This window comes from Prunus persica, chromosome G5, assembly GCF_000346465.2.
Source record: "Prunus persica cultivar Lovell chromosome G5, Prunus_persica_NCBIv2, whole genome shotgun sequence".
Taxonomy (NCBI): domain Eukaryota; kingdom Viridiplantae; phylum Streptophyta; class Magnoliopsida; order Rosales; family Rosaceae; genus Prunus; species Prunus persica.
Window position 1 is genome coordinate 935,996 of NC_034013.1, and position 25,857 is coordinate 961,852.

At 36.7% G+C, this 25,857-nt stretch overlaps 3 protein-coding genes across 9 annotated transcripts; all 3 read right to left on the reverse strand.

The window, feature by feature from the left end:
- LOC18778081 (U-box domain-containing protein 43) lies at positions 99-4,690 on the reverse strand. Its single transcript, XM_020564038.1, has 4 exons — positions 4,233-4,690; positions 2,868-3,439; positions 2,471-2,780; positions 99-1,927 (listed from the first exon to the last, which is right to left on the reverse strand). The coding sequence occupies exons 2-4, from the start codon at positions 3,420-3,422 to the stop codon at positions 351-353; spliced, it is 2,442 nt and encodes an 813-aa protein (XP_020419627.1). The 5' UTR covers positions 3,423-3,439; positions 4,233-4,690; the 3' UTR covers positions 99-350.
- On the reverse strand, positions 5,884-9,520 carry LOC18777183 (uncharacterized protein At5g43822). 7 transcript variants are annotated; one of them, XR_002271714.1, is made up of 8 exons: positions 9,303-9,520; positions 9,050-9,168; positions 8,449-8,631; positions 8,100-8,165; positions 7,565-7,629; positions 6,765-7,127; positions 6,559-6,642; positions 5,884-6,128 (listed from the first exon to the last, which is right to left on the reverse strand). XR_002271714.1 is itself a non-coding variant. In XM_020564040.1 (6 exons), the coding sequence occupies exons 1-6, from the start codon at positions 9,432-9,434 to the stop codon at positions 7,084-7,086; spliced, it is 609 nt and encodes a 202-aa protein (XP_020419629.1). In that variant the 5' UTR covers positions 9,435-9,520; the 3' UTR covers positions 6,653-7,083. The 7 variants fall into 7 exon arrangements, 2 of the variants coding, with proteins under 2 accessions (XP_020419629.1, XP_007210800.1); XR_002271713.1 differs by lacking the exon at positions 5,884-6,128 and adding an exon at positions 6,267-6,394; XR_002271715.1 differs by lacking the exon at positions 6,559-6,642.
- LOC18777609 (actin cytoskeleton-regulatory complex protein pan1) lies at positions 10,248-18,468 on the reverse strand. Its single transcript, XM_007211033.2, has 13 exons — positions 18,082-18,468; positions 16,419-17,487; positions 15,109-15,327; positions 14,799-15,025; positions 13,907-13,981; positions 13,120-13,191; positions 12,942-13,040; positions 12,559-12,630; positions 12,361-12,475; positions 11,772-11,840; positions 11,299-11,593; positions 11,084-11,159; positions 10,248-10,990 (listed from the first exon to the last, which is right to left on the reverse strand). The coding sequence occupies exons 1-13, from the start codon at positions 18,214-18,216 to the stop codon at positions 10,469-10,471; spliced, it is 3,045 nt and encodes a 1,014-aa protein (XP_007211095.1). The 5' UTR covers positions 18,217-18,468; the 3' UTR covers positions 10,248-10,468.

Sequence of the window (25,857 nt, forward strand, 5' to 3'; positions counted from 1 at the left end):
AAATCTCAGGCATCAATCAAAGCATGTTTTTATGACATGGGGGAGATCAGAACTTCATTTTAAAGGTCAAAAGAGATACCAGCCTCTGAAACAGATGGTAAACCAAGATTATTAAGTTTACTAAAAAAATTATCTTAGAAAGCATAAAACAAATTTAGAATTTAATACCCAAATGCTACACAAAAACAAATGCCACACAAAAAGCAGTTCATGAGCAGAACAGAAAGTTGATGGACAAATCATCCTTAGAAACAATGAACAGCTTTCAAAACAAATGAAAAATCAGTAAACAATATATACCCTCCATTTGCAGCTTTGCAAACCATAACAATACAACCAGTGGAAGATGCCTATCCTACGTTTGGAAAGACACCAGAGAAGTTTGGTAACCTGTCAACATGCTTCAGGGCTCGTTCAGCAATCTGTCGGGTTCGATAGTCAGCATGCTGGAAGGCATCTACAAGTGCAGTACTGACATTTGGATCTCCAGAAACTTCATACGCTATCTCATCACTCCGCAATAGTCTCTCAACTACCCAGACTGCCCTCCTCCTCAGGTTCTCTGTCCGTTTCTCTAATAGCACGTCAAGAATAGGTTTCACCCCCTCTGCCTCACACAACAGCATAACACCTTGTTCGATATCAACCCCATCATCCAACAAAGTAGAGAGTGCTGCAAGTGCTGCTTCAACCACCTTCTCATTTGTGTGGTCAAGAAGAGCCACCAATTTGTCCACTGCCTGTCCCTCCAAGAGACAAAAACTTTCTTTAAGTGAACATGTCCCGCGGTGGAGCCGACACAATCCATTTATGGCAGGTTGTTGGCTAAAACACGGAAAGATTGAGGCACAAAAACCGGGTGTAGGCAACTCTGGCAATCTTGTCAAATTTTTGGATTCTTGTGATAAGTTCTCCAATGCTGTGGCAGAACTCATCTGTACATTGTCCAGTCCATTGGTTTGTAGAAGTTCAATGAAGAGTTCAGCAAGATTAAGCTCACGACACAGTGCAATTGCATCTTGCTCATCAGCTAACACAAGTGTAACCCTTGCTAGAACCCGTACAAGTCCTTCTAGAAATGGTGTCACAAAGCGACCGCCCTTACTCACCCCTTGCCGGATCTTAACTACTCTGGAATACACCAGCTTAAAGGCACCATCATCTAGCATCTGCCGGGCGAGGCCTAGATCCCTCTCCGGAAGTTCAGCTAAGAGGCCGATGGCTGCTGCTTGTTCGTCAGTGATTGAAATATTTTCTGATATGACTTTAATTAGGCTGCCAAGTTGGCCCACTGTGCCTCGTAGGGCATCAGCTAGTTCCTGACCAACATGTGGGGAGAGGTTCTGGAGAAGTTTAATGGAAGCCACACGCAATTCCTTTTGTGGAGCCTCAATAAACTGCACCAAACTAATAATGGCACCGGAGCTCTTAATGGCGGCAACAACACTAATAACAGTAGAATGAGAGAGAGTGAGTCCAACAAGAACTTGGAGAAGCTTGCTCTCAATTGCTGGGCCAGTGTTGCTAATGAGATGTAGTAGGTTATGGACTATGTCTTCTGAGACTAGTGTCTGGTGATCAGGTCCAACCAGGATGGAATCAAAATCATAGTCTGAGTTAACGACATTAGCAAGAATTGTTGCAGCAACCTCTTTCAGTCGCATAGGAAGCTGATTAGTCCCAACAGCAAAGAGATCTTTGACCAGAGACGGAAGTATTCCTGCCTCTATCAGCACCTTGGCACTCGCCTCACAAGATGAAATTTGGTTGAGAGCTTTCAAAGCAGCTTCTCTTGACTGCATATTACCACTCCTCAAGATATTGATCAAAGATGAACCCACACTTTTAGCCACTAAGACCTTTATATCATTGTCCAAAACTAGCTCACCAAGGAAATTAGACATGGACAGTTTGGTTTCTGGAGGGCCTGCAATCATATCATCAAGGAAAATAAGAGTTGATGCTCAACACATTAACCAGAAACATATTGTGTTTCATTTGAGAAATTTAAAAATGAGTATCTTGGTTTAAATTACCAAAACAAGAAAAGAGAAGTATAGCACAAACTTATGCAAAAAGCCCATTAGGAATATCTGAATTATCTGCTCAATAGACAAACCCCATGAACTACAATAATCCAAGGGGGGAGAGATGCATTAATGTGTACTAGAGTTTAGACCAAGAAGTAAGCAAAGACTAGACAACTACATTAAGTATTATAGTAAACAACAAATGGAAATTTGCACATAAATACGATGAATTGACTTAGATCAAACACCACAGCAGAATATAATTCAACACGATTTTTTTTCCTTCTCAAACAAAGACAATAAGAATGGTTATTTTCCACATTTGCAGCCACGTGGCCCACGTCTAAATGTGAAAGAAATTAACCAAGGAGCATTGGCTGTTTGGCTACGTTACTTTTAGCAACATGCTGAGCAAAGTCTAAAGATAAAAGTGCAAGTACCTTCACGAATTTGTGTCAGAAGAGGCTGCAGTCTACCATTTTCAGCCATCTGTCTCACATTGTTCTCAAACTTCTCCAGATTCTCTAAAGTTTTTTCAGCATTCTCAACAGTCAAAATGTTATCTGATTTGCTGGTTGTCATTCCAACCAACATAAGAATCGCTCCATTAATTGAACCAATCTTCTCACATAAGGCTTCAGATTTGGACAGCTCATACAGCAAAGAGACAGCTTCCTCCCTCTCTTTGGATTGCTCGTGAGACAAGAACTTCACTATACTGCGTACAGTATCCCCATCAGCCAATATTTCCTACAACCAAAGAGAACTTAATACAAGGTCCTAGATGCTCGTAATTTCATAGAAAATAAACAGAGAATAAGAAAAATCTAGCATTACCTTATTATCTGAATCTTCCTCCACCACGGTTTTAAGGGTTTCCAAAGCTTTACACCTTACTTTACGGCTGCCACTCTTCAACATGTCAACTATCATGGGTATCAGCCCTGCATTGCGTGCAACATGCTTATTTGATCTGCTTTTCTGGCAGATTTGCTGGACATACTTCAAGGCCAAAAGAACTTCACTTTCTGAGCTGCTCGGATTCAATGACTTACGAGCCATATCAAGCTGAGCAGCTTCATTCCTAGCATTCCACTCTTCAATGGTGTTCCTCAAAGCTATGCTAGGCTTTAGATCAGCGGTTTTTAATTCTTTTAGTGTCAGCGGGCAGACCAACTTTCTTCCACTCTCCCTGCATTCTCTGAACCACTTTTCAATTGCTTCACGCTCAAATGTTTGCCCATTTTCTAAGGTAACAGGATCACGCATAACTTGCTTTGTTAAAGGGCAAAAAAATGCATCATAAATAGGTTCAATGTGCAATCTCTCAAATTTATAGCTGTCATCTGACTGGCTACCAGTGTCATAATTTCCATGCCAACTTTCAGCCATCTGACCTAAATCTCCTACTGCACCAAAGTAATATAGCATAAGGTTAAGTAACATACTAACAATCATAAAACAAGTGGTTAAACTAAACTAATTCTGAAATTAAACGAGAATCTAAAGGAACTGGTGGAAAGTGTTTGGGAAGTGAACTGAACATTCTTCAAACTCCATTCCAATGTAAAAAGTATACAGCAGCTTTTGTATTGTATGAATGTTCTAGAAAAAATTATAAAAGAACAGGTCAATGAGACACCAGAATTTCAAAGCCAGAATCAAACATTCCAAATCTCCTATATCAGGCAGATCATTAAAACTATTATGTAGAATCACAACTGTATGTGTTTGGGTTAAAGTTGGTAGGGAAGATGTCGATGAAACGACAATGGCTTGATGCAGTTTTTATGGAATACACGCACTGGCACAATATTGGAATTTGATTACCCAGTTCAACTAAAGTGGTAGAGACCAAAGTAACAATACACAATAAGAAAGATAAAGCGCAACAAGTACTTACCCAGTTAGAATGTGGTCTAAGAAACTGCAAATTAAGCTATGTCATAGGGTGGATACAGATTTATTATTGGTCAAAGCAGGTTTTGATTTGATTCGATTTGAATAATCTGATGCCTAGGTGTATACCTTCCAGGTAATTCAGATAGAATTAACAAACGCTTATATAGTTGCTAATGAAGACCATGTCTAATTAAGTTTTGATCAGGAGCAACCCAGAAAACCACAAGGAAATAAATGCAAGAAAATCATCAATTAAAGAAAGACAGGATATTATTATAGGATATATGAACAGAAGCATACCTTGGCCTGTGTTTCTGAGTTATGGACTTATAGTCAAATATGCTTTGATTTGAGAGAATCCCCAATTCAGGTCAAAATTTGCTCAGAAAACTTGAGGGGTTGCATAAGGATTGGGAAAAGCATGAGCAAACACAAAGTTCAACTTCTTCCATGGAAAAAACACAAACAAGAAATTCGACTTTTCTAAGAGGAAATAGAATTGGGGATTTCTTTTCTTTAATTTTTTTTTCTTCCTCTTGTAAGTTGTAACTTGTGATTGGTGATGATGATGTTGTTTGAAGTATGAAGTTTGAAGATTTGAGAAAGGAGAGAGAAAAGCCAAAACCCCCAAAAAGGGCTCGTGGGTTGAGCTGAAGGGCAAAGGCAAGAGAGAAACAAACAGCATCAATAAGAACAAAAAAAAATATATATATTATGAGACAATTCATTTTTGATATTTTGTATAGAAGAAATGAAGAGAGAGAAGGTTGACTGAATGAGAATAGTCATCTCTGTCTCCCAGACTCTCTCTCTCTAAACAATTTCTAGAGAGAGCGCGTAAGTGTGTGTTTCACCCGCCGCCGACCCCACTAAAAGCTTTCTAAACCAGGCTGGCGGTTCTACGACTACACCCGCGTACCAACTACTATTCAACCACCGGTAAAAACTAAAAAGTGAACATGCAGACGGCGACGTTTTGTATCTTTGTTTTTTTTTTTTCAAACAAAAATTTCGGGGTTTTTAAATATTTATTTATAAAAAGACCTCTTCCTTTCTTTATGATTTATTTGTTGTTTTGCGTTCTTTGTGATTTATTTGTTGTTTGCCATGTCTATCGACAAGTAAATTTGGTAACAAATGCTTTCACAAGTGTAGGGTGTATTCAATTAAAATTTTAAAAGATTTTAAAGAAGTTTAAAAATAGGGTTCTTTAAGAATTGAGATTTTAAAATTCTGGATTTATTCAATCCAAATTCTTTTAATTCCATTTAAATTTGGATGTAAATGACTTTAAAATACTCCATAAAAATTTTAGTGTATTAAGAAACACATTGATTTTAAAGAAAATGCAAAAGGTTATGAATTTCGATTGATTTTAGACTAATTTTATGCCATTACAATTTTTTCTATTCTTAAGATATTATTTCACCACCTCCATTACCACCATCTTGTCATGGCTATCAACACCCCCACCCCCACCCACCATCACCCTTGTTGTCACCTCCACCACTGCTACTGCGCCTACTACCCTACCACCACCGTCTATACTACTATCACTAACATCAAACATGATGTCCCACCACTATGACAAGATTTCAACAAATTTCATCAAAATTCATATGAAATTCAATCAAAGTATGTGTGGAGTTTATAAAAGTCAATTGAAATCCATAGAATTCTAACTACTTTAAAATCTTAATTGAATCATGATCAATTCCAACCTTCCATCTGGTTATGTAATTTTCCTTTTTCAGTGATTTGTAATGATTTTTGCGGTTTAGAAATCTGACATGTATCCGCATTGTAATTTCTTTCGACTTCAAAAAATAAAAAATAAAAAATAATTTTCTCGTGCTTTGGACGGCAGGACCACAGGTCAATGGTCCGGTGGGATTATGGAAACTTCTCACTGAATGACAAGCTTTCAAGTGGTGTGGCGGTCAGGTGATTTGGATATCAAATTTCAAAACTTGTTTCAAGTGATAAGTGAATACAACCCATAACTGACAGTCTCATCGGTCCTTGGTAGACATCTGTCCATAAGAGAAATAAAAACGAGTGTTGCAGAACTATACCCTCCCGTCCCATGGAAGTTTTTCTCGCATCGATGCCATCAGGCAACCCAATAAGCAAAGAGGTGAAGAATGAAGACAGGCCATCAATTTGAGCACATTTTCACTTTGCCTCGGCTTCACACTGCATGATTATACAATTACTTGAACTTAAGTGAGCAACTTTATGCATGGGATCTAATGACAAGCTAGCTAGCTACGTTGAGGAAATTATGGATTTCATGAAATTAAGGAAGGTACTTGCTGAAAATGGAAAGTAGACTTCAAAATTAAAATCTGTAACTGGACGGCAAAACGACAAGCTAGGTCGTCGCAAATTGCAATTCCTGACCCGTAGATGGAAGTAACCATGATGCACTTCTACTCAACCCCAAACCGAGTTTAGTTTGCCTGGGAAGGAAGGAATGCCAAAATATCATCCCACACCTAACTAATATCCTTCTCAAAACTATAAGTTAAACCTCTTGGCAATATGACCCAAAAAAAAAAAAAACCTCTTGGCAAAAAGACTCTTCAGGTTAAACCTGCTGGAGTAATTCTGAGACGGCACTTACCGCTCATGGTCTGCAATAACAAGCAGCTAGGGCCAGGGGCCTAAAAAGTTGGGGAGGGTAGTTGATCCCCAGCCATCCATGCTGCTGCACATATGGCTCTAGCATGAGGTGCCGAATATTTTAATAGAATCATTAGAAATGTCTACAAAATTGATATTCTCATTATGTCTCCTACTACTATATCAATTGGGCACAGAAACATTTACCTCAATAACATAGATTGAAAGGATCCAGAAGTTCACACACATCCCTTCTTCAGGCACAAACAACAATAATAATTAACTTCAATATTCCAACCTTCTGCTGCATCACTTCCATGAATATACAGGTAAGTTCGAATTTTCTTTGAATTCTCCCTCTTGTGCACTTCCAAATATAAAACGTTGCCGGCACCTTTTGAAGTCTCAACACCAGAGTTCAAGCATCCAACTGTCATCACTCATCGCCCATACAGAACACCAAGAGGTTTCAAACTGCTTCCCATTTCCAGAGCTACGAAGTTTGCAGCCAATGTAACAGAAAACATCAACAAATTTCTTCTGCAAATATGATATCAAAGATGAATTGAACTGCAAACAAAAATTTTACCAGTCAGGGGATGAGTTTAGTACTTCAATATCATCAGTAAATGTTAAAATAGATGCCAACTACATAAAATAAACAATTACCGAGAAGACAACTACAAAAATTAAGTAATTATCAAAGAGAAAACAGAATGAGATAACCAGAAGTGTGGATATTATAATCACGTTGACCATAAAAGTTAGGTGACTGGCTAACACAATTTTTCATATACATATTAAAGGTGTCACCTAGATAAATCAGCACCAAATATCAAACTAAGTAGGATGAAGGTTTCAATTTTGATTCCATATCAACTAACTCTTCAAAAAACAGCCATAACACAAAATCTTTATGCTCAAGAAAATATTACAAATGGCTCAACTTAGCATATTTATGTGAAAATATTGTTATAATCTTCCACATGTTATACAATTTTTCTTACCCTCCTCATTCGGGATGTTAGGCTGATCAACCAAGAGCTGCTGGAGCGCTCCCAAATCACTCGCACTGAAAAATTGATTATTCAGGATAAGCATACCATTGTTATGACACCATGGTAAAACCATAGAACTTAAATAAATCTTAAAAAAGAAAGAAAGAAAAGAAACTTCTTTAAATACAACCATGGTAAAAGATGGGTTATGCATCTGCAGATTACAGCTAAGTTCCAAAATATGTAAAATTTATAGCGGACGGAGTCTAAATAAAGCTCCAGTCTACTAATCCCCTCCGTCCACCAATCCCAGGCCCAGAAAGAAATAAAATAAAATAAAAATAAAAATGGATTGGACAACCTAGATGGGTGTTGGTATTGACAGTTCATCCTCCCTCGACATTGACATGGTAAAGAAGAATAAGAATAATCTATTATAAAGAACATCTTCAGACTACCGTAGACTCCCCTCAAATTCGAACGGATCAAGTTCCTAAACAAATCAGAAAGGTAAAACTAGCAGTTCTAGTTAGAAGACATGTACATCACACACCTGGGTTTAAAGGTAAGTGCTGAGAGTGCTGAAACCAATGATGATTTCAAAAGGTACCTGACAAAGGAGGGAATGAAAAAAGAAAATTATGCACGAACTAGGTTAAAGTGATCTTGACCCATAATATATAACCAGAAAACAAGTTCAATTATACTAGTTTGTGTGTGTGTGCGTGGGAAGGAGAGGGCCAGATATATCTGCAGCAATTTAGATTAACTTTCTGATATACCAACACCAGAAGTGACAGGAACTATAGGAATGAAATCTGGCAACACCTCATTTGACATCTTAAAGCTAACAAGGAACACATTTATCATTTACGACATCGAAAATTACATACTCAGAGCAATGCATGTCCTGAAGAAGCATAAGCCCATCTAAGCAATCTGCAAGACGGGGTTTTACACCAACTCGTTGCTGCAGTTGTTTTACAGTCAGCTGATTAGAACCACCACCTTTCACCATCTGCCTACCATCACGATGAATCTTCCCAAGAGACAATACAATTCCATGAAACTCTTCCCTGAAATTAATAACATAAATTCAAAATTTTCTTCTCCCTTCCTTTAAAAGAAATATATATTGCAAAATGGCAGGCTTAAGACAGTTTCATGAAATTTTAAATCCTATTTAAAAATGACTACTGCGAATACTTAAATGCAGATGAGCACCGTGGTTGCCCTGTAAGAATAATTGAAGTTAAATACAATAAACGCATGAATTACAACATGAATAAAAGCAGAGTTATCGATTGATTCTTACTCAGTGAAGAAGACACGGCATTAAATGATAAACATAAACCCCATTATCTCGTTCTAATACGATAATCATAACACGTGATTAGGCCAACTGACATAAGTCATCTTACATGCCCCATAATTTATCATTAAAATAAAAATTACAATTAAAGAAAAGAAAAGAAGAGGAACAAAGGAACCTACATGGTTTTGTTCATGGAAAACAAGATTTTCCGCAACGACTCCATCTGCTTCGCCAGTACTGCCTCTTGAATACCAACAACGTCCTTCAAACGAACATACTTCTTGGAATCTAGGAGAACCTAATCACAACCCAACAACCCGAAATTCTAAATTAACAAATTTATATATATATATATATATTTTTGGTAATAAAAATAAAAATAAATAGAGTTTGGTGGCATCTGCAGTAGCAATTGGATAAGTAGAGCGAGACCTGCAACCTCTGGATGATGGAGGAGGCGTTCCTGAACTGTGAAATCAAGCGCGACTGAAGCGAGGACCAGCGGTCCATCTCGTCCCTGACCTTCCTGAACCTCTGCTGGTATTTCTTCACCATTGCCTCCATCGCATACCACACCACAGAGAGACTCAAACAGTGACTCAAATCCAAACTAGGAGGGGCAGAGGGAGAGGGGTTAGCCGTTGGTTTGGTCCTACCCAAGTATCCAGTTAGGTTGGGTTAGGTTAGCTATGGCGTCGTTGGGCCCCCAATTCAGAAGTCCATTTTGCTTATTTTGGACATTGGCCTAGGCCTGCTTCTATGATGAGGGAGTAGTCATTCTATGGTGAGAATATCATATACGGACCATAGATGCGAACCTTCATACCAGTTTGGTATTCGGTGCTATGTAAATAATAGCTGTTAGATTTGCTGTGAAAGACAGTTGTTTGACGTTTGATAAACATTTTGTTAAAAATGTTGTTGGTACTGATTCCTGAATAATCAGAAAATAATTCTCGCATAATTATCAAACCCAGTGCATCTTCGAAACTAATTCCCGCATAATCAGAAAATGAAAGCACCTCATTAATTGTTTTCCCTATAGCTTTCTTTCACAACAATTTTTAACAATAAGTGATTTTTTCTCACAATTTACTAAACGAGTTGGACTTTCCAGATTTTTAAAAAAATCACTTATCACCCAAAATAAGCAATGCTAAACGGACACTAAGTGGTATATTAAGTGGGTACATTGAGGAGTTCGATCTAGCCATCCAATAATGTAAAGATATATTATTGAACATAAATATTTTCATTCATCATATGAGTATTAAAGTCGCCCTCATTATATCATATCCCCTCATCATAGCCTCTCTGGTTGATAAATAGTCGATGAGCAAAGTGTTGTCCTAGAGTATGAAGTTCTGAGACAGACGGTATTGGCAAATGGTACACCGGCTTGAACAAATAATGAATTTTCGTCAAATAATACAATACAACCAAACAAACAACAATAAAGGTGTCCAGCGATTGTTCTAAGCTATACATCACACAAAAATTTGGCTACAACAATGAACAACCCTCAAACAAAATGGGGAAAACATGTTAACAAATTGGGGCTTCTTGTGAAGGTACAATATAACAGATTGGATTGCCCATTAGAAAGCACTCCAATTATCAGATCCTTTCTTTGATGTTTGACTCTCAGATGAGACCTTGAATGGGCCAGACGAGCCAAATGGATCTGTTTCGTCAAAAGAAAATGCACTCTGGCCGAAATCTTTTGTGCTGTTTATGGAGTCAAACCTTGTGAGCTGCTCACGCCCTTGGCCAAAGTCCTTGCTGCTGCTTATGGAATCAAACCTTGTGTGGCCGAAATCTCTAGTGCTATTCATGGAATCAAACCTCGTGAACCTCTCCGGTTGCGAAGAAAACCCACCGTCATGCCTGCTGCTGCTGAAGGAATCAAACCTCGAGAAATTGTCAAAGTAGTGATCCCCAGCCTCGCTGTATCTTGGAGAGTTGCCAAATTTGGAGAGCGGAGTGCTAGGAACAGAGTCTTCAAAAAACAGGCTCTTTTTCTGAAAGGTGGTTTCTGCATGGGGGGATCCAGTTCTTACTGGGTGAAGACCAAAGTCATCTGATCCAAAGAAATCCCTATGCTTCTCAGAATCTGACCCCTGCAGGTTGACATCAAACATGGGAAATATCAATACATTTGGTGTAATCATTAATCAGGAGCTAGAATGGTGCTTCAGGATGTCCGGGCTCACCTTGGTGTTAAAACCCCACACGGAGTCGGTATCATCATTATTGTCAAAGGCGCCCCAGGTTGACTCATCAAAACTTCTGTCACCAGAAATATATCAAATCAGTGATAGCATGTAGATAGGGAGATGAAAGTGGAAGTTTGGAGAGAGAGAGAGAGAGAGAGAGAGAGAGAGAGAGAGAGAGAGGGAATAAGTTAAGAATTGTATTAACCACGTACCCATGTGTTTCTGCGTCTGCTTCAAAACTTTTACCATAATGGACGTCTGAGAACTCTTGAGACGGGCTTTCTGGAGCAGTCCTTCCAGCCGGACTGCCATTAGGGCTTCTTGCATATTCATCTTCACCATGGGTGAAAGCAGATTCACTTTCAAGGGCATGTTCACCATTCCTTGACTTGCCATCAGCAAATGATGAATCAGGAGTAGAACTACGATCTGGGGAAGCCTTGTCTCTCTGAACAGATACAGATTGTGCTTTTGCTGAGGCATCAATAGTGAGATTATTGGCAAATCCTGAAAAAGTTTTGGCATGTCCATATATAAGAATGACTAAGTATTTATATAACATCTCTGTTGCTAGAGAATAATCACTAGAGAGCTACCTTGATAAAAAAAAAAAAAAAGAGAAAAAAAAATAACAATAGAAAAGCATAAGGTATAAAAGCAAGAAAATCTGTCACTATTGGCAAACCTTCATCTTCAAACTTATCCCAATCTTCATCCCAAACAGCTGCTCCATCTTGAATTCCAGGTTGCCAGCCTTAAGAATCATCGCATGCAACATGTCAGACCACAAAATACTAAGCAAATTGTTGAGAGCTCATAATAAAGAGTCTTTATACAGACTTCAAAAGGTTAACTTCAAGCATAATGAGTAACACATTGAACAATATACAAAAAGGTGTAAAATTGTAAAGCAACTTGGAATTTTCTTCCTTCAAACTTGCCCATCCACAGGGCCACATCGCACATTCACTACTTCTGAGGGCATTAAGGTTCTTATATGTAGATAACCTACATGGATATTTGTGTTGTGGATAAATAAGCAGGTAAGCTCAAGTCTTAAACTCAGTTGACTTAAGCGGGTTCATGAATGAGTTGGAAGATTAATATTGCACTTTACTTCATGTCTAATCCATGTTTCTTGCAAAGTTCAGTAAGAACCTTTATTAGCTACTATGTGTATGATGTACTAGATTATTTGTATTCTCCTTCAATATGGATCAGTGCTTAAGTGAAAACATCCCAGAACAAAGGAAAAAGAATGAGTCTGTAGGTACCAATTGGGAGCTCAATTATTGCACTTGACTTCATGTTTAATCCATGTTTCTTGCAGCGTTCAGAAAGAGCCTTTACTAGCTCCTCAAGATCATATTGTATCCGATCAGCACGGACCTAGAGCAGACATAATGCATCAGTGATAGACAAATTTGCAGATAGTCACAGTATAACTCATCATAGCTAATGGGAAAGAGTACCTGAAGAATACCATCTGCACTACCTCCTTGCTCCATTTTAACAATTGCTTGATGCAATTCCATCTTCCTCTCCTGAGAATGAATCAGATCAAATATAAATCATGAAATCTGAGGTCATTCAACAAGGGTACACCCCAAAGTACTAAATATACTCATTAAACAAAACATCACAAATACAGCAGCTATTGGGAAGAATTGAGTATGATTACTGACGTATGGATAGAGAAGAAAAAATGGGAGAAACAGCAGAAGAAAGAGCAGTACATATCTATGCACGCAACAAAAAACATGGTTGAGATCAGCACATGGCAAGTATAGTCATTACTTACTAGTTAATACCCAATAAAACATTCAGGCCATCCTGAAACAAAGAATATAAATACCTGAACTTCGCGAAACGTGGCCTCTTCAATGGTTAACTTAGATGCTATTTCTGCCACTTGTTTATACTTCTCCTCATATTTCTTAGCCAGAGACTCAGACTGTAATACCACTCGTTAACATAAATTAACAGGAAACCATGCTCATTAGTGGTACAATTCCATATTTATAAGAAAATACCTCACGCTTGTCTGCAATTGCCCTTTCTGTGATCTCATTTAACCTGTTATCACATCTGCTTTTATACAGAACCTGTAGCAATGACAAAAGAAAACTTAAGAGAGGCAGTGCACTATGACCATAATTCCACTGCTTACAAAACTTCTAACACTGTACAAGATAATTTTACATGAAATAGCTTAAGGTTTTCAATAGCTACCAATAAGAAACATGGAGCCAAAGGCAATGCCACAATGCATTATGCCCCAAAACTTATAGGTTTTCAATCAGAAAGTCACTTTATGATTGAATCATGGATCAATTGAGCCGGAAGGTAACCGTACACAGGTAGCAAGATTACAAAAATCACTTTCTATTTATCATTTTTTTTAAGGATTCTGCTTGATAAGAAACAAAAGCAAACTATGTTGACATGTGTATTCTTTCTGTATATACTTATAAGACTTTGTGTACTTAGCCTAGTATTTAGTTGTAATTAGCTGACTTCTAGTAGTTGACTTTAGAATTAATTACTTTCCTTTTATCTGATCTGCTGTATCCTATTTATTTCCTCCTTTGAGAGAAGAATAACACTGCCAAATATTCTATTCCTTTGTCTCTAGTAAAACTCTTCACCCTACACTAAGATAATAGAATCACTACACACCCAATATAATGTCAAGCAGCATGAGCAAGGTCTATATTCTCACATCCTATTAGACAATCAGCATGTTCTATCCAAACAATCAAACTCAGCGGAAAGAAATTTAACAGTCGTTATTGAGAAATGACTAGAAGAAAAACTGACAAGTTCCTGCATTTTTGTCCGGTAGAACTCCATCTTCTCTCTTGAATCCAAAATCACATGCTCAGTTTGTTCAACCTACCATGCATTAAAGAATTCTTTCTTATCCCTTGGAAAAGCAAAGTAAAAACATAAAGTTGGAGAAAAATATAAACTTAATAATAAGAAACCAGACAAAGCACATTATTTTCTCCAAACATATAAAAGTTCCGCCCTCATTAAAACCAGTAGATAGAAGTAGAAGAAGAATCGAGTAATCACAAATTCAAAAGCAACAAAGTCTCAAATCCAAAAATATATCAACATCAATGATATTGCAGGAACATAAACAAAAAATCATGGCTTCACTTTTGTGTAAACGAATATTACAAAGTTCAAAATGATTTTAAACAAACAGTAATTTCTCTGTCTCTCCTTGTTCGGGACATTGGACTGAACTGGACATTTAAAATGGACTGGATTTTGGAATCTAACTGCTATCCAGTGTTTCATACAATATAGGACTGTACTGTGTATGATATTTCCCTAAGTTTGGTGTTCAGATAGGACACTAATTATAAATTTTATTTCAAATTTGAACTTTTACTTTCAGTAATAATACATACTAAATAGCTTATTCCATTTATTCCCATAAAAATCTGCTTGAAAGATGAGTTTATTGCGTGGAAGAGGAAAAGGAAGGAGGCATGTTCGGGACAACTAGGTGCCTAACTTATTTATGAATAAATGCTTATCTGAGATTGCTAGATTATTTCATTATTTGTGATACCATACCAAACATGGGTGAGGGATAACAGTCTAATTTAATTGTCTCATCTTATCCTCATTCCCTCCCAATTGAGACTGCAGAAAAAATAAATAAATAAGAGAGAACTAAAATGACAAAGGAAATTGCCTTTTTCCCTGCATCTTTAGGCTCTTCAGGTTTTGAGTTAGATGAATCCTGCTTCCCATTATCAAGTTGGGTTGTACTCAAACCCTCCATCCCTTGCACTCTCAAATTCTGCTGATTTGGTTGCAATGCACCATCTGCCTGGGGGGTGCTTAACTGCATCGGTGGCCTCAAACCTGCAGCAGGTGCCATCATCTGGGAACCTTGCATCCCTTGATGTTGTCCAAAACCTAAATCCAAGGAGAACACGTATCTAATCAGCAAATATCTAACAAGGAGAAGTAAAGGTAGAAAAAGCAACTCCAGCCATTACCAGGGTTGGCACTCCAAGCTGCATTTCCATATGGGACTTTGGGTTGACCTGTCATGGACAGCAGTGTTTCATCAAACATCACATTATGTGGGAGTGTGCCTGGAAGAGGGCGACCTTCCCTGTAACGTTCCATCAAATACAGAGAAAAGCAAAACTCCCTCAAGGAAAGCATGCTGTCATTATCTTGATCAGACAAGTCCCACACCTGCTTTAAAACCTCTGAGAAAGGCAAAAATTGAAATTATTGAGCATTTGTAGAACCAAACAACGCCTTCACAAAGATTGGCCAAATTCATGGAAAATCATAATAATTCCATCAACACGATCATCTTAACCAAAGATTTCACACATTACTTTTGATCTAAACATCAATATGATTTATTTCGTACCTTTTGCTCAATGAGAAAATGGGTCAGAATCTACACGATCAGACCTATGGGACTTAAGGAATGATGGGAGGGAATTTAAAATATAAAAAAAGCGAGAAGGGGAAATTATAATAATAATAAAGTAAATAAAAATGAAGTTGATGAGCCAAAAAGAATTAGTTTTGGCCACTATCTACCAAAATGTAAATCAAGGAGAAGTGTTTGACCCGTCCAATAACAAACATTTACATCATAGTAAAAGTAAATTGATACCCAATCATAGATGAATGCGAAACTGAATTGAATCAGCCAAATCACCATCAAAATGTAAACCAACATCCTGATTACTTGCAAAGACTTTACTGATTAGAATCCACCATATGACCTACAGAATTTACCACTAATAACACCCAAAGTTTTTTTTTTTTTTTGATAGAAACATTGTATTGATAATCAAGAGGAAAAATCCTCGACCAAACAACAAGACCAAAAATAAAGAGTGTCTGACCTACTAAGATTGAAAATAATTCTGTAATTAAAAAACACAAAAAACACAAATCATCTTAAGACTGCCATCATGTCTCTCATGATGGTAGAGTAGTGATAGTCCTTGAACTGCCCCGAAACCGAAGCCCAAAGAGATGCCCAAAATTTAATTATATCCCATAATTCCTCAACCCTTACACCCAAAGATATATTTTAAATCAACCCCTTCACAGGGTCAATAATCAAGAGGTTCAAGTGTGATGTAGACATAAAATCTGAACTAAAACTGAACCATGAAACTCCAAAAAATAACCCTATTAAATACTGAATGATGGACTTGATTTTAAAACGAATTTACTAGGTTATTTATTCCAATTTTCAAATTGTTCAATCAAAGATGAGTCATCCAACCCAATGTATCATTTATGCTTTCTTTCAGATGGAAAAAAACTTTACCTCTTGGTAACCTCCAACTCAGAAATAGATTCCGTGCCTGGTCACCAGTGATTCTCCCATCTCTGTCAGTGTCTACTTCCATAAACACTTTTGAATATTTCTGAACATCAGATGGCTTCATCTTTGGCCAAGGAATCTGTGAATTTTCAGAAGTAGAGATTCCTGCTCCAACTGAAACCCCAGATGATGCAAAAGAGGAAGAAGCTGGAGCTGATACCTGCTGACTATGGTTCAAGGGTCCCTGGGGCCGCTGAAACTGAGTGCCAGAAGGCTGCATCGTGAATGCACTCAGTGAATCAAGTGCACTAAGCTTACTGGAAGATTGGGGCCCACTGGAAACTGGCACAGTGGCTGATGAGTTGGGTGTACTTCTAGCAGAATATGTTGATCCAGAAGATTCCTGTTTTGGTTGAGCAGGGGTTGCAGAAAATAAATCACCTGAAAAAGCTGAATTGGATGCAAACCCATTTCCAGAAACAACTAATGCTTTGGAGTCATTAGCTGCCGGCAGAGAAGATGTTGAAACTGGAGGTTGTGATTTTGGTGTAGATGAGGGCACCGAAGGACTAAGCCCTCTGGGCCCAGCAGGAGGTGTACCAGTGCTTCCACTAAGCCAATTACTTGAGACATTTGAGTTTAGAACACTGGGAGCCCCCATACCACCAACACCCTGTGGTGGACGAGAATGGCTACCAGTAGGCATTCCAGTCGGTATGGCTTGAGGAGGTCTCAAGGACTGATTTTGCTGAGGCGGAAAATAATTCTGGTTCATAGTTGTATTAGGAACTCCTGGTCCTCTAAATCCAAAATTTTGAGATGTTGGCGGGGTTCCCATACCCATCTGTGGAGCAGAGGTGGCAGCCATTGGATTTGATTGAGGTGCAGATGTGGGCGGAAGATTAATTTGTGGAGCAGGAATTTTTGCAGCCGCCGGACCATATAATGCAGCCTTGACAATATCCGGCGTTAGTTCTCTCTTACTCTGTGCCACAGTCACAAGTCTGAGAGCATTATAAAATTCTGGGCGACCAAGAAAACCAGTTTTGTTCTGATCAGCATGCATCCATATCTGCAACTCATAAACATACAACAATTTATCAGCCAGAAGTGCCATGCCAAATCAAAATTTAAATTTCAGAGGAAAAGATAAATCCAAAAATAAAAAGGGTAAATAGATTAAAGAAGTCCAAAAGGGTTCTATAATCAAGAGAAAATTGGACTAAAAGAGACATAAATGAAACATAGACAATTACAGCAGCTCCAATAAGCACAAGCATGAGCAGCATAAAAAAATCTGAACTCTCTTTTAAATTTTAATCATAAGCTGACATAATAATGAGATGAAGAGCCCAGGACAGCATGTGACTAAATAACTTTGTACAGTGTTCACCGGTATCGACTAGAACAAATTAGAGATTCGTTTCCATGAGAACAAGGCCAGTTAATGTGAAGTTGGTCTATAGCAAATCCATCAACTCGTACTCTTCCTAGTTTTCGAATTACAGAAGTCATAGACTACTTACTATTTATGGTAATTGGTAATTGGTGACATAGAAAGGCGAAGACATAGACATTGAATCTTATCAATCCAAAAATGCGCACACAGACAGAGGCTGATCTTTATATATATGAGAAAAAGCAAGAGAGAGAGAGAGAGAGGAACCTGAGCAAGAACTTGTTTGGGCAAATTGGAACCCTGAAAGAAAGCGACGGCTTCAGCTCCGCTGATCCTGCCATCTCCATCCAAATCTGCTCTCTTGAAGTAGGCTTCCAGCTGATCCGTATACGCACCCGCCATTCTCTTCCAATTTCAGACCAGATCACCACCACACCCACTCAACAAAATCCGAAGCCCCAAATCAAATCAAACACATAAACATGTGTATATACGCACACACTGCTTGAATCTCTCAAGAATTTCTTACAGAAACGATGGCAAATCGAATGCTAGATGCGTGGGATCGAGAGATTGTTGTTGCTGGTTGGATCGATTAAGAGGCGACGGAGAGAGAGAAATGTGGGTATTTATTTATTTTTATTTTTAAATATATATAATCTATATATATAAAACAAAAAAAAGAGAATAATGAAACATTTAAAATACAATAAAATGTCCTTAATTAATTTAAATATTAATAATTAAAATTATTAATTAAATAAAGATAATATGGTAAATTCATACTTTTTTATATTTAAAAAATTTAAATTAAAAAGAAAATTAAATAATGAATTCTATTTTTGTGAAACACTTACCCATAATTTTTTTTAATTCTTAGATTTTTATTTTTTATTTACGCGCGTGCGGAGAGTCTAGTAATTAAGAGAGAAAATACAACAAATCAGTTGTGGCGTGTTATATCAAATTGTAATTATATTTTTGGGATTAACATAACAATTTACTTGCCTTACCTCGATTTATGTAATAACTCTGCCAAAAAATTAATTTTATGTAATAACTCATTTAAGTCTCCCACTTTTTTCTTGTAAATCATTCTAATTTATTTCAGGCTCTTTATTACAAAATGTATTCTTGAAACTAACAAGTTGTGTCGTTTTTGTTTATCATTTTTTAATATTTTAAAAATATATTTTTTCATTTAATGCACATGACGTCATATTATTGGATATGTAAGGCTTATATGTGTGTCCACAATAATCATAGATCCTCCAATGCTTGTATTCTCATGCCAAAAAATGCATAAACAACCACTTCTCTATATTTTAATGGTGATCGTAAGAACAATCAAAAGTTAAACCAACAAAATTGTAGATCATGAAACCTCTTAGTGAGCAACATTAACGATACAGTAAACGGAAAAAAAGAACAACAAAAAGCTTGTTGAAATCTTCATTTCAAAATTGAACATCAATGGTAATATTCTTACGACATCACAGATGTATTAGACACAAAAATAGTTAAATATACAATTTAAAGTGTAACATATCTAAAACTTTAGAAAAATAGTGCATTTTAGCCATGTCAACATTATCAATAGTAACATTCCTACACTTTTTCATGTGTATAAAATGATGGTTCATATTTCTAATGAACCTAAGCAAGTGAACGGTTGAATTACCATCACATGATTATTGAAGTCCTGAATGCTTATGCAACTCTAAAAGCAAATCACATGTCCTAAGCCTTACATCACATCTAGCAAAAATATTGAAAGCATCATAATAAAACACCTCATAAAGATCACCCTTCCTCTACCCACTAAAATTTGTAAGTTTAATGAGTAATTCATTATGTGAAGTGGATCTTTGTTTTTTTATTAATGTACTCAAATAATTTTGAAAACCTTGTTTTTAAATTCAGTTTTTTTTAAGTTACAACTCCTTGTTTTTGAATTGGGTAATCTAAGTACATAACTAATATAAACTTCTCAATCATCGTGGGAACGACCTCGTAATTGTCTGACTATACTATTTTTTTTCTTCTGGTTTTTATTTTCTTTTGTTTTCTTTCTCTTTGTATTTGTTTAATCAAATTGTAATCTTATTTTGACTACATTAATTAAGATTGATTTTTGTTAAATTAATTGATTTTGATTCAAGTCGGCAACAATTGTACTTAATTGTAATATGAATAGATAACAATATTGATTAATTATAAGGGCATTTGATTGTCTAAATTTTTTATGAGCTTATAGTCTTTTAAATATTGCACGTTCTCTAAAATAATCATGGATCCTCCACTGCTTGTATTCTCATGCCAAAATATGCACAAACAACTACTTCTCGAGATTTTAACGGTGATCGCAAAAACAATCAAGAGTTAAACCAACAAAATTGTAGATCAAGAAACCTCTTAGCGAGCAACATTAACGATACAATAAAAGGAAAAAAAGAACAACAAAAAGTTTGTTCAAATCTTTATTTCAAAATAGAACATCAATGGTAACATTCTTACGACATCAAAAATGTATCACACACAAAAATAGTTAAATCTACAATTCAAAGTGTATCATATCTAAAAATTTAAGAAAATAGTGCCTTTTAGCCCGGTCAACATTATCAATAGTAACATTCCTACACTTTTTCATATGCATAAAATGATGGTTTACATTTCTAATGAACCTAAGCAAGTGAACAGTTGAATTACCATCATATGGCTGTTGAAGTCCTGAATACTTATGTAACTCCAAAAGAAAATCACATGTCCTAAGCCTTACATCACATCCAGCAAAAATATTGAAAGCATCATAATGAAACACCTCATGAAGATCACCCTCCATCTACCCACTAAAATTTGTAAGTTTAATGAAGTAATTCAGTATGTGAAGTGGATACTTGCTTTTTTATTAATGTACTCAAATCATTTTGAAAACCTTGTTTTTAGATTCAGTTTTGTTTTAGTTACAACTCCTTGTTTTTGAATTGGGTAAAAATTAGCGAGCAACATTGACGATATAGTAAAAGGAAAAAAAGAACAAAAAGCTTGTTCAAATCTTCATTTCAAAATAGAATATAAACGGTAACATTCTTAGGACATCACAGATGTATCACACACAAAAATAGTTAAATCTATAATTCAAAGTGTATCGTATCTAAAAATTTAGGAAAATAATGCCTTTCAGCCCGGTCAACATTATCAATAGTAACATTCCTACACTTTTTCATATGCATAAAATGATGGTTCATATTTCTAATGAACCTAAGCAAGTGAACGGTTGAATTACCATCATATGGTTATTGAAGTCCTGAATACTTATGCAACTCCAAAAGAAAATCACATGTGCTAAACCTTACATCACATCCGCTTACTACGCGCCGGTAGTGCTAACACCGGTCGACCCAAAACGACGATGATTCCAAATGAGGATGAGGCCATTAATACTTACCCTAGGTCGGATCGGAATATACCTCGACCTTCCGCGCTGAGCTCACCTCGGGTCATGATGTTCAGGACTGTGACTTGAAGTTGTCAGTGATGGAGAAATCACTAACCAAAGTGGTCGATTTTATTGAATCAATGATGGAGGACGTTCGCTTAGTGCGCGCCAGTATTGTTAACCTCAATCGACCCAAAACGACGGCGATTCCAAATGAGGACGAGGTCGTTAATCCTTACCCAAGGTCAGTTCTTAATTTTTTTTCTCTGTAAAATTGTTGATGTTCTTGATTCGAATTGTTTTTTTTTTCTTCTGTCGTTGTTGATTATTCAAAGATTCTTGTTTGAAACAATAACCAGCTTCTTCTACTAGATAAATTCTCTCTACTTGTTTTTTGTTCGGCTATCTTGATGATTTGAACTGTTTTATTGCAAACTATGTTATTTTCTGAATCGGAATTTTTATTTTTTTAGTTTTTGCAATTCTGATCATTTTATATATTATAGAAATTGAAATTATCTTGCATCAGTTACTCTTTAATATTTAATGATGATGATCTACTCCTACACTTCCATTCGTCCTTTACAAGTTTATTTATTAGTATTTATTCCTGTGTATGTATGCTTTCTAAAGTATATGATGTAGCTTTGGCTTGTTCTATATGTCTCTCTTCTCTGTCCAGCTCGACCGAGGAGGGAGAGCATGCACCAATGACAGTGTATCAGGGGGAAGATAGATATGTGATTCTGGTGGTGAGTTTATATGATGAAAAGTACACTAATGCAATTTATGAAATTAAATTCAAAGGAGGAGATATGGTCGGAAGAGGTGCCAAAACCCCAGTACATAAACCTCTAGCCACGTTTTCTGATGATGGTTTCCTTATGAGTGCAAGAATCTGCTCCAATTTATACTTACTCCTAGTAGAGGATCCCTCGCGTGCCTACCTCAATAACTCAAAGGGGGGACGTATTTTTAACATGAAGACTAGGTCATTGCTTAAGCAAACCATTCCTCGGACCAGTGCTTTGGACCTAGATGGATGTGCGGTTTCTGCCTATGAAAAGCTTTACTATTTTGCATCTATATCATCCATCAAACCATCCTTTGTGAGGTATGATCCTGATCAGGATGTTTGGGATCCAATGCCTCATTGTCCATTTTACAATGACTATGATACTAGTATGCGTATACTTGGTTATGCTGTTTATTATGGTGTTATTGTTTTTTGCTTGTATGATGTGGACGACAATTACGATGTCCTTGCTTTTCACGAGACTAGAAAGGGAAAGGAATAGAATAAAGTGAATGTTGATTCTTTTTATGCTCCTTCCAAGCAAGGGCTGTGGTTAAAAGCGAGTCTATTTATGCCCTAAGTACGCCTAAGGAGGAGGAGATTGTAGCATTCTCCTTTGAGATGGTTGAAGGTGATGGCGGTGATATTGAATACTCACTGATAAAACAGTTTGTATTGCGTGGCATGCAGATTGAACAGCCGCCATTTGCATTTTGTCACATAAGGAAACTGTTTTTGATTCATTTGGGGAACCAGGACTTTTTTCATGTCAAGATTGGCGCTTGCAAATCAATTTTCCAGTTTCAATATGTATGTATCACTATGTTTCAAATTGTTGTTGGAGGAGGGGGACATATGATAAAGACCTTACATTCAACTGTTTTTCCTCTGGACATGGAGGGCTGTCGTTGGTTTGAGCTTATAAACTGCTTCACGCCGTAAGTTTCCTTCAAGTATCTTGTGTTTTAATCAATAATGTTAATTGTATGTTGGGATTATGTTATATTTTGTATGTTATAGTACCCTTAATATATATATGATTTTTTATTATTATTATGACTCAGTGAGTGCGAGGATTATGAACCCAAGCAGGATGACAAAGCCAACTAGGGAATAGCAGGCAAGAAGGAAGATGCAAACCCCAAGGTAGGATGACAAAGCCTATGTCTATTGGTCATGTTTCCAACAATTGGGAGCTTCCTTTAAGCCAGTCCATAGTAGAATAATTCCACCTCGACTCCCCTCTACTAAAGAATACATGAATTCCGGGCACCTGCAGTAGCTGCAGGGATGTGAACGAGATATCTTTATTTTTTTTTTTTGGGAGAAAAAAACTTGAAAGGATTCTTTTGTTGAATTGTTGGTCTCTCTGTATTAGTGCATGTTTGTGCAAACTGTTCAAGTTTGAATGAATTCTTTTGTTGCACGATTAGAGTACAAGTTTGGATGTTGGTAATTATGGGTTCAGAATATGGACCAATTCCTTAAGTTTGAATGAATTCTTTTGTTGCAACCGTCCTAGTGTTTTTTTTCCTTCTTAACAAGGACCGTTGTATTATGTTTCCAACTACACTACTTGTCGCGTTTCAAATTTTCAACAACAAATAACCCTTGAGTTATTACAAACAAACCAATCCAGGACATGAAGCTCGAAACCTTATAACAAATGCACCATGAAATTTTTTTGTTTCCTTAATACAAGCACGCTATTTCGAACCCATTATGTAAATACATACTCAATTATTCTAAGTCAAATATTACATGTAACATCTCGTCCTGAATTTATTTAATTTTCAAAATTTTAAAGTGCAAGGAAAATTTTAGCCTTAGGGTTTCAAAGTGGTTAGGGTAAACTTTTTGTTCGAGACTTGTTTTCAAAATTTCTTCACTCCATTGTGTGGAGCTCTAGCTCACAAGTTCGTAGACAAGTACTAAGCATAAATTGGAGTTAAAACGAGGGCATTTAGGTTTGTTAATTGGGTTTTTGGCTCATTTTTAAAGTTTTTTACAAAACTAACATTTATATAATTAGGGGTTAAATTTTGACTATTATTGATAAAAACTTCCACCACCGCGACCCTCACCATCTATTCTTTTCTCTTCTCTATTCAGCTATATATATATATACACACACACACAAACATAGTGGTGGAGGGAGCTAAGGCCCAGGGTGGGAATGTGCCCCCTCTCAAATTTTAGTTTAGGCTATTGTATTATTAATATAATCATACTTTTCTAACCAAATTGTGAAGTGTCCATGTATTTCTTTCTTAGTTTGTATTTTTAATAAATTACATTTCATTTAATTTTTTCCATGGATCAATGTTCAGTAGATAGTTTTAATATAATATGTAAAATACTATAGTACAAAAATTAGGAATTTTGTATCAAGTAAAAAATTAATTTCATTGTCACCATAAAGAAAAATATATTTCAATATATAAGGTGCCCCCTTTGTGAAAATTTTCTGACTCCGACACTGCACATATATATATAAATCTTGCACTTGCCAAACTGTTGTTGAGTATTGCTCTCTCTTTTCTCTTATGATTTTTTTTTTCAGATCTTATCTTTCTTCTATTATCTCCGTACTGTGAATTTCCAGAGCATGTAGAGAAAGAGGCAACCAACCCCATAACAAAATCAGCTCCAATTTATTTTGACTAAAAACTAAAACTCAAGTATATTATGTTATGATCCTTTAGGTTTTGCTTGGACAATAAGTATATATGTTATTATCCTTTAGTAGCCGTCAATTACATCATCCAATGAAAATGAAGTACTAGACGACATTCCTTTAGTATAAATAGGAGTGCAATTGTTTGATTTTGAAAAGCATGGTTTGCATGGAGTGCAAGTGTTGGCAGCCGTGGGAGGCCACTGCAAAACGCTGGCAGCAACTGTACCTCGTTGTGGAAGCAAGGTTTTGGCCGTTCCGAAGTGCACCGTCACGGTGGTTTTGCTCCTAGGACGTTTGCTTCCAACCATAGTTGTTTGGAGGCTTCGGCGGATTGAAAAATGGATTTGGAGTACGCTTTGAGTATTATTCCGCACTCTCAATGAAAGCACCAATTTGTGGGAGCGATTTTCGTCCCACAGGAATATTCGTGTAAGATTCTGTCTTCCCCTTTGTCATTTCTTTCTCCCTGCAAAACAAATTGAAAGAAGAATACCACACCCGAGGGGTGTTGGCTAAAGGCCCTCCGATGCCTAAGTTAGTTCAAGTGTTTGTAGAAAAACAATAGCTAACGGAAAGGGTACGGAGTTGTATATATGGTGTGAATAGGGTAGCCAAAGCCATCTGTGTGTGAGAGAGAGAGAGAGAGTATGGCGCTAGGGTTTGTGAAATATAATTTCTGCAAAGTTTCAAAGAGGAATTTAGACGTAGATTTAGAATTACCTCAAGCCTTAGTGTAGCCATGTATTTATAGGAGCCTCGGATACTAGAGTTTTGGAAGAATAATTTCATAGATGGAAAGGAATTATTCTTCCCCAATTTGGAGAGATTGACATAATTAGGGTAAGAATTGAATAATTGCCAATTGAATCAAATAACTCCCAATTAGGCCAAATAATCCCTAAATGGAAGGAAATATTTAACCTAGGGTTTGGCTAAAATTCAATTCCCACAGTCGTCTTAAAAGTTTTCTTTTATTGCCCTTATTTTGTAGATGTCTATGTGAACAGTTTCATTTTTTTCTTTTATCGGCGTAAACCGTTGAGACATACATCTAAAAAATACAGGCGAAAAAAGAAAACTTTTAAAATGACCATCCAAAAAAATACAATTGCAAAGGCATGGAGCAAT